The 8,204-nt window shown below is 37.4% G+C and overlaps 1 protein-coding gene across 3 annotated transcripts in view; it reads right to left on the bottom strand.

The window, feature by feature from the left end:
• Positions 1 to 3,140: 3,140 nt before the first annotated feature.
• Positions 3,141 to 8,204, bottom strand: part of TTC27 (tetratricopeptide repeat domain 27) — a 113,735-nt gene continuing 108,671 nt past the window's right edge. For all 3 annotated transcript variants that reach the window (XM_005526905.2, XM_014255941.2, XM_088052982.1), the window contains 3 exons: positions 6,825 to 6,936; positions 6,126 to 6,226; positions 3,141 to 3,384 (listed from right to left, as the gene is read on the bottom strand). In XM_005526905.2, the coding sequence (XP_005526962.1) occupies positions 3,262 to 3,384; positions 6,126 to 6,226; positions 6,825 to 6,936 (336 nt within the window). In that variant the 3' untranslated portion in view covers positions 3,141 to 3,261. The remainder of the gene's footprint in view (positions 3,385 to 6,125; positions 6,227 to 6,824; positions 6,937 to 8,204) is intronic.

Below are 8,204 nucleotides of genomic sequence, written 5' to 3'. Positions count from 1 at the left end.
AACATTTACTGGCCTGTACTTGAGATGACCTGCCTGAGTCAGTGCAGCCCCACCAGCCCTAAGAACATTCACTTCAGCTCATGAGTAATGTCTCAACCCCCAAAAAAACTTTTGGTACCACACCCAGCCCGACACAGCCCTTTGGGTGAATCAGATCATCTTCCCTGGGTGCTAACCACCAGGGGCTGAAAATACATCATGTGACGAACCATATTAGGTCATTCAGACCACAGAAATTAATTATTTTTCATCCATCATACTTCCTGGCTTTATACTCATCTTCAAAACTCTGAGACAGTTGCTTTCCCTGCCTGGGTTGGTAGAAGTTGAAAAATCCAGACTCATCTGTTTTACCTCTATGTCATATCACATTAATAGCAGACAGACATCAAAAGGGGGAAACCCCAATACTTCTAAAGTCACAAAGACAAAAGAGAGTGGAAAGTACCTGAAGTTTTACTGTGAACTGTAAGCCATTCCTGCAACATATTTCTTAATTGAGTCCATGCTACACTAATTAATAATCGGTAGCATGTGCTGCACATAGAGCTTTGAAAATAACAGAGGGGTTAGAGAGGTATTTGCAGATGTGACAACTGTATCAGGAGAGAACTGTCCAGTTTTGATATACTCTCAAGGATTCTGCAGTTGTCATTAGAGTGATCCAAGTAAGAAGACAGACACTCCAAGATGGAGAGCTGAAAAGTCTGAAGTCTGTTTAGGAAATAATTCTTCCTCTTTCAATACTAGCCAGATTATTTTTTGACAGCCAGAACTTTTATAGAAATGTTGTCTTCAGGACAATAGTCTCCAAAAGCTATTCTGAACCAAATGCTGCTGGCATGAACACAGAAAATCAGTACCACACAAAACTGACTCAGTTTTTGTGGCTGGAAAGTTTTAAAAGGCCTGTGATGACCTCCAGAGAAACAGTATGGGCTCACCTTGTACCTGGGGAAGATTAGAACACCACCAATACACAGGAAGAGGTAGCAGATACATATCTGGTAGAGAGATTTACATCAGATGTTCAGTCTCATGGATAAAGTGGCTGAGGTCTTCTGGCATCATGATCTGCTCTGAAAAGCCAGACTCCTAAATGATGTGTCAGCTCCTGCCTTGCCATCTTTCACACCATTGTCTGTACGTATTTAAGGTGTGTATCTATAAATCTCTGCAGACATCTCCCCTCTATTACATTAATTGTGACAGGAAAACTGATGTGCTGTCCTAACACAGGTCATCCCACTCTACAGGAACACCCTGTCTGTTGTCACTAGGCTTTCCCTGTATTAGGTGAAAGGCAAAGCAGTTTACATTCCATGCATCTACAAAGACAGGGAGGCACAAATGGGGAAAAAAATCTGTGCTGAGAAAACATGTGAAGCACTGTCAGGAAGAGACACTGAAAGAGCAGAATGACTTTTTCACTTGACCACTTTAGGCAAAGAAACAAAAGAATTTTCAAAAGAACAAAATCAAAGGGAAAAGGACTTGAGGACCTTTGCACAGACTTTTAATATTCAACATGAAGTGTTAACTTCCCATCTATCTTTTTTAAATGCTAAGCAGAAACCATTACACAAAAATGAACATGCCTTCATGTCCTGCACTGCCAAACTGCAGCTATAAAAGTGTCTCAGGTAGACCCAATAGAATTACTGCCTTTTAAATCAAGACAATGGAATTCAAATCTCATGTTTTCAAGCTAATAATGGGATATAATTCTGGTTTAAAATTTGCCATAAGATTGTTACAAAAATTGAAGATTTTTCTGCCACTGAACTAATTCCACACCTAAACCTTTTCTTCCCAAAAAACTTAGTGCTGGGAACAAAAGAATAGTTTTAAAGATAATTTATTTTCCTTAGTGAATAAGGTTACATCAAAACATAATGAGATATCAAAAAGATAGTAGTGGTGCTAGTCCATCACAAAACTCTCAGCCCTTCTTTTTTTTTTCCTCATATGTATCAGCAAAATGGGAGCAGCTAAAGCAAACTCCCCCTGCAAAAACTTTAATGTCTCCTCTATTTCTAGGCAATTTCAACAAATTTTGGACCCTGCTGTCCTTCACTAGCAGGTAAACTTATCACTAAGACGGCAATTTCTGTGGGAACCTCATGTTTAAATACTGTCACCAAACAGTTTATTCTCCATTCTAAGAAGCCTTACAAAGATGTGCAGCCTTACAAATGTGTCAAGGTGGTTCACTCCTTCATGCAACAAAATAACATGCATGTACTGCTGCTTCAAATCCAAATCATTATTTGGTTTACTTGTACCTTCTGGCCTTCTCTTCAGGGAGAAAATTCTTACATTCAGCAGCAGATCATACCACGGACTGTACAAAGCCAAAATATAGATAACCACACCATTCTCATAGGGAGGAGCAAGCCAAAACTATATATGTGAGGGAATTATTTCACACAGGTTTCTGGAAAACTCTGAAAAAATCTTATTTTAAGAAGAGCAGTACCAAAGATGCTGAAAATTGAAACCATGCAAAATAGTCTAGATGAAAATAAGACACTTGGGTCTAGTCAGATGTGAGTATTTTAGATTAGACTGCAGTTTTATTGCTGCCTCAGTGGAGGAAATCCCCCTGCCTATAAAAGGCCCAAATGAAGTACCAATCAATTGCCCATGGGACACAAGTTAAGGATATTGAATAAGCCAATACTGCTTTAAGTAATAACTGTTTGCAAATCCTAATGCAACAAACAGCCTTCTACTTAAACTGTATTACCTGAAGAACAAAAAATACTAAATTCTTGTTCTTAGGACCCCACTCCCACCTTATAAGCACTGAATTAAAATGGGAAATAGGCTGGGCTCAGCTCCCAACTCCACTGCTTGCTTCTTCCCCAGACCAGCATCTCCCCGTGTCCTGGGGTGACTGCCCTAAACTAAGACACCCCGGCTCCCCATCTGGGCAGGGCATCCTCCAGCTTCCCAGCACCAAGGTGGATAAAGCAGGTAGAACTAATCCTCCATAACCATCTTACAAACATCAGCAGCTCTCTTTCAGTAAATCTGGGGCTGAAGAACCAAAACATGCAACTTTTTAAGACAGTGGGACCAGGAAAGAATATTAAAAGGCAGCCGTAACTTTGAAAAAAAGCTGACAAGAACAGCACTGTACAGAAAAATGTTTATTGAGAGTGTTGTTGCCTGAGAATTGTTACCATTTCATCAGCAAAAGCAGGGCAAAAGAAACATGTCATTATCGTCAACCCATCCTGAAATTTGGTCCGTATGTCAGCACTGGTCTCTCAGCTGGTTGCTCAGCTCCTGAAGTTCAGCAATCATGTTGTCCATAGCTGTCACCTCATCAGCTATTTCACTGTGAACCTCATTACTTGTTACATCTATGAAAAGTTGCTGCATAACAAAAGGAAATACTTGTAAGTACTTTATAAATAAATACCTTTAAAAGATACATACAGATTTTCCTCTTTCAGGGAAGAGACAAAATATAGGGAGCTCATCATATCATATAAAATCAGTATAGACTGCTTTTCATAATTTTGTATACTATGATGGTATCTCTCTCCAAGAAAAGGTCCTTTTGTGGCTGATAAATGGAAATTATGCACACACACATATAGACGCATATCCTGCATATAGATCCATATCTGTGCCACACACCTGATATTGTGCTAGAAGGATCAAATCCTCCTGTAGATGTGGGGTTTCTGCTCTGACCTGACTGCCTATTCTGACTCCTGACTCCACTGAAAGTAAATGACTTTTTCGTGAAACTCAAATTAGAACAGCATCTCACATTCTGTCACTGCATTTTATAAGCCCACCTGCTGACAAATTGGTTGTGAATTTTAATGACCATTTTCCCCAGTTTCATATTCTGTTGCTTCATTTTTTCCAAAAATTCAAATAAATATTTTTTCACATTTGATGTCAAGACATGCCTGGGTGGAGGCATTCACCTGTGTTTAACTAAGTCATACCAGAGAAAACAAAACACTACAGAATAATAAAAATAGATTGTTCTTAAAGACCTTAAGACATCAACAGAAACCAAAAAAGCGCAGCTAACTTATGAGCAATCATAATCTTCATCTATTTAGTATTGAGGCTGTGTGAGGTACCACTACACAGAAATATGGGGAAGGGGGGACACCCAAACATATGTTTTCCCTTCCTTATGTAAAGGGAGAGTGAAGGGACACACTTCATTTGACACAAACACAAAGCCTACATTTAGAGACAAAAACAAACTGAGAAAACAAAAGTTGCTCTGGAGTACATCTGTACATCATTATATCATCAAAACATAATGGGATAATTCAGATATGTATATAAACAAAAATGTACTTAAAAGGCTTAAACCAAGGTATTCACTGGGCCTCAAAACAATCTTTTCACTGAAATAGGGAACATCTTACACAAAAATAGGAACATGTTTGTGGTACAAGTACAGAAACTTCTTTGACTTTCAGCCCCAAAATCTCACACTGAGCATGACAGAAAAGTTTGGTAAATAAGGATGATATAATTATTTTATCTTTCTCCTTTTTTTTTTTTTCCCCTCTACACACAGTTAGAGAAATCTATTCGGTCAGAGACAGCCTGGGGAAATTTTAAGCACCATTTCTGATCTGCAGCCTTCGGCAGATTGTGGGTGCTTCGTGAATCTGGCACAACACAGGAGTTCAAACATCAAGGGATGGAGATCCCAGAAGCAGTGACATTGTGCTACTGATTTGTTCCAATTGCATGTCCTGACTACAGAATTTTGGAAGTTTACATTTTCTTTTATCATTTATTTTCACTGTTCTTTTATTCCTTCTGAAATCTTTACTAGTGAGTCTGCTCTTAGCCCGTTTTTAAAGTGCTTTTTTCAGCTGAAATTAAAAATGAAAAAAACCCACCCCACACTAATATTGACTCACAGGGCCACAAAATGAGATGCAGTCAAGCTTGGACAGGTATAAACAGTGCTAAACTGTTTGTGCATATTATCTGACAGAATATGACACACTTTGAAAATTCAATATGACTTGAAATTAAAAGTCAGATGGCATCTTGGAAGGGATGCAAAATCACTTGAGTTCAGACAAAATACTTAATTTCTAATATGACAGTTTTCTCAGAAGTACCATAAAACCATTAGCTACCAATAATATAGATGTTAATTTAATTAATGCCTTTGGAACTTAAAACAGAATTTACTAGACTTCACAGGGCAGAGCACAAAGAGACAATGAACATCCTTAATCTTTTACGTGATCTTTCATAATACAAACTACCTGTACTCATATTCATACAATTTGTCATTTAGTGCTTTCTCTACAGTAATACCTGTATATAATATACAGGTATAAATACCTATACCTGTATCTAAAAGCTGAGTTACAGATCCAGTCTGTGTTTGCTAATGCAACTTTCCTTGGTTTTTATCCTTAAAATTAAAGGACTTTAGAGAAAATGAGCCAAGTTTAGCACATTGATGATGAATCAACACTTTGTAGCACAAGCACACATTATAAAACTTCAGCTCTGTGATTCACAGTTGCTAAATCCCCTTCACAGGGAGGACAAATCCCTAATATCTGTATTTTAACATAAAAAGTATGATTGAAATACAATACCTTTTCCAAGTAATTGGTATTTGAATTGGTAGGATATCCACAAAAAACAGATTAAAAATTTAATAAATAACTCTTTTTAAAACACTCCAAGTGATGCAAAGCAATCTTGACACATCTGGGTCTTTTCTGCAGATTTAGATCCATTTTTCCTGAGACTACCCAGTTTATCCCATGACTACTCACATTAGAAACAGGTCTTTGAAGTGACTGATTGCTTTCAAACATTCAAATCTGTTCGCCCAAGATTATAAGTAAAATTCTACCTTACTCTAAAATTTCAATGCTGCCTCTTAGAACAGTATTGCAATCAAAGCCTAGCAGAAGAAAGGAAATAAAAGTTTAGTTAAAACTGGAATCCTTAATAGCACAGAGATGAACATCCACCTGATGATGCACTGAGACAGGCAGGTATTATTTGATCTATAATTGATTCAAAACAGAGAAATTCTGGCAACATAACAAAGGTTCCTAGCTTTCAAACAAAAATTCCTATCTTTCAGACATTCCTACCTTTGCCTTGGATGACAAGCCACGTAAGTTGAGCCGAGCTGAAGAAAGTATCTGCAAAGCTTCCTGACGATTAGATTTGTTCTTGCTGCATTTTATAGCCACTAGAATCCAAACACAGAAGGACCCCAAAACAATAAAGCATTACCACTCTAGCAATAATATTTGAACAAAAACATTTAATTAAATATCTTGATACCCTCCATAGACTATTTTAACTGCAATATTCCCCCACAAAAAAAACACAAAGTAAAAAAAAAAAAAAGCCAAGTACTTTTGAGAAGGCAACTCTAAATACAACAGGTATCTGTATCCTTCTTAAACATAAGTATCACAGAATAGGGAATAATCTTACTAAGTTTCATTCATTTCCTGACTGGCAAACTCAATCAAGCAATTTATGTGATGATCTGAGGACTGAGATGAACTGCAGACGCATTTTCACTTGCATTATGAAGTTGCTAGATCAGAAAATTAACTGATTCCATGTTTACCAGTCATATGTTTACTGACTCACCCTACACAATTTCTGCCTCATTCCAAGTATCATTTTGTATGCAGAATCATGATGATACTCTCTGTTACAGGACTCCTAGTAGTAGAAATAAGTACAATAGGTAGAGTATTATTTTGCCACTAAGCTTAATAAATATTTGTTACACTCTTCATGAAAAATAAAAGTCCTTTTCAGGCAGAACATACCATGTGCAATCTCTATGGCTCCTTTCACCACTTCCTTAAAAGAAGAAATATCTTTCTCCCAATCACTTGATTGAATTTCACATTTATGTGCCTTAGTGAGATACTGCAGTGACTGCAAGGAGGAAAAAAACCATTATCAGTATGCCAGAAAATCAACTAGGAGACCAAATTAGTTTCAAGTATCTACAAGATTAGTGGTGAATCCAGAAAACGAATCTATCTTTACTATACTTAATTTCCTGTGAGTTGGCGTAGTGTCCTCCTCTGCAGCAGTAAGCGCCAGCTGTAACACAGATGTTCCTCACCAATGCTGCAGCTCGAGTATGAGAAGCATATAAAGTAATATGTATCTAATTTTTATCTTTTAAAAATCTGTCTAGACTGATGGATGTGACCCATATTTGCCAAGTCATCATAATCAAATGCACGTGAAAAACAGAAAAATACTTGTATTCACACTTCAAACAGCAAATTCATATCTAAAAAATTATAACTGAATACATCAAAGCTTTCTTTCTCTGTAAGTAATCTCGGGAGATATGCGTTTTACAGATGTAGCTATTAGTTGCCATACTGCTCTGGTTCTCAGTGTGAACAGGGAAAAAAAATGTAAACAACATGGTAGGAGGGTCCCATTAAGGGGAAAAAAATAATTTTAGCAGAATAAATTAATTTTTGCTTTTGAATTTTGTTTTCTTTCTACAGCATCAAAAACTGAAACAAATACATGCCAGAAGTTACATGGCTTAGTTCAATGACAACCCTCCAGCTATCTTTTTAAAGAGTTTAAGTAAAATATAAAAGAATAAAAAAAAAATCAGTGTGGTACATATACATGAAGACAGTAAAGACTTCTGATTTTGAGGGTTGTCACCCCAGAAGCTTCCACTTTTTCTCTCCCACTAGAGTTCCAATCACTATGGCACAGGTGACTGAACTGTTCATGCTGCTGTAAATGGCAATAAAGGGATATTAAGTCAAACCAGAGTGAATTATTTTTTTTTTCATAATTACCTAGGTTATAACTGGTAGTAGTTCTGGCAAGCAGAGGCAAGAAATTCCAAAAGAAGATAAAACAGTTTTTACAGCAGTGTGATTTCAGTCTGCATGTGTCTGAGTCAGAGCAGCAAATTTGGTGGGGTTTTGCTGACAGATGTCAAGGAAGGGAAAGAATTCAAAGTCTTGTGGGCTGTTTGTTTGCACTTCTGGAACCTGGATTTATCCTGAAAGGAAACAGTTACGAGCTGGGGAAAGTTCAAGGAACATAAGGAATTCATAGCCTGGGATGGACCAGCAGGAAACTTGAAGGCTGGAAAGACTCCTCAGTGGGAAAGGGGCGGACTGGACTGCATTCAGTGTAGGGAAGAAAGAGGTGCTGAA

The sequence above is a fragment of the Pseudopodoces humilis genome, chromosome 3 (assembly GCF_049639895.1).
Source record: "Pseudopodoces humilis isolate 2021_Gansu_Grassland_sample_001 chromosome 3, ASM4963989v1, whole genome shotgun sequence".
Taxonomy (NCBI): domain Eukaryota; kingdom Metazoa; phylum Chordata; class Aves; order Passeriformes; family Paridae; genus Pseudopodoces; species Pseudopodoces humilis.
The sequence above is the reverse complement of the archived record's forward strand: the minus strand, read 5'-3'. Positions and strand labels throughout refer to the sequence as shown.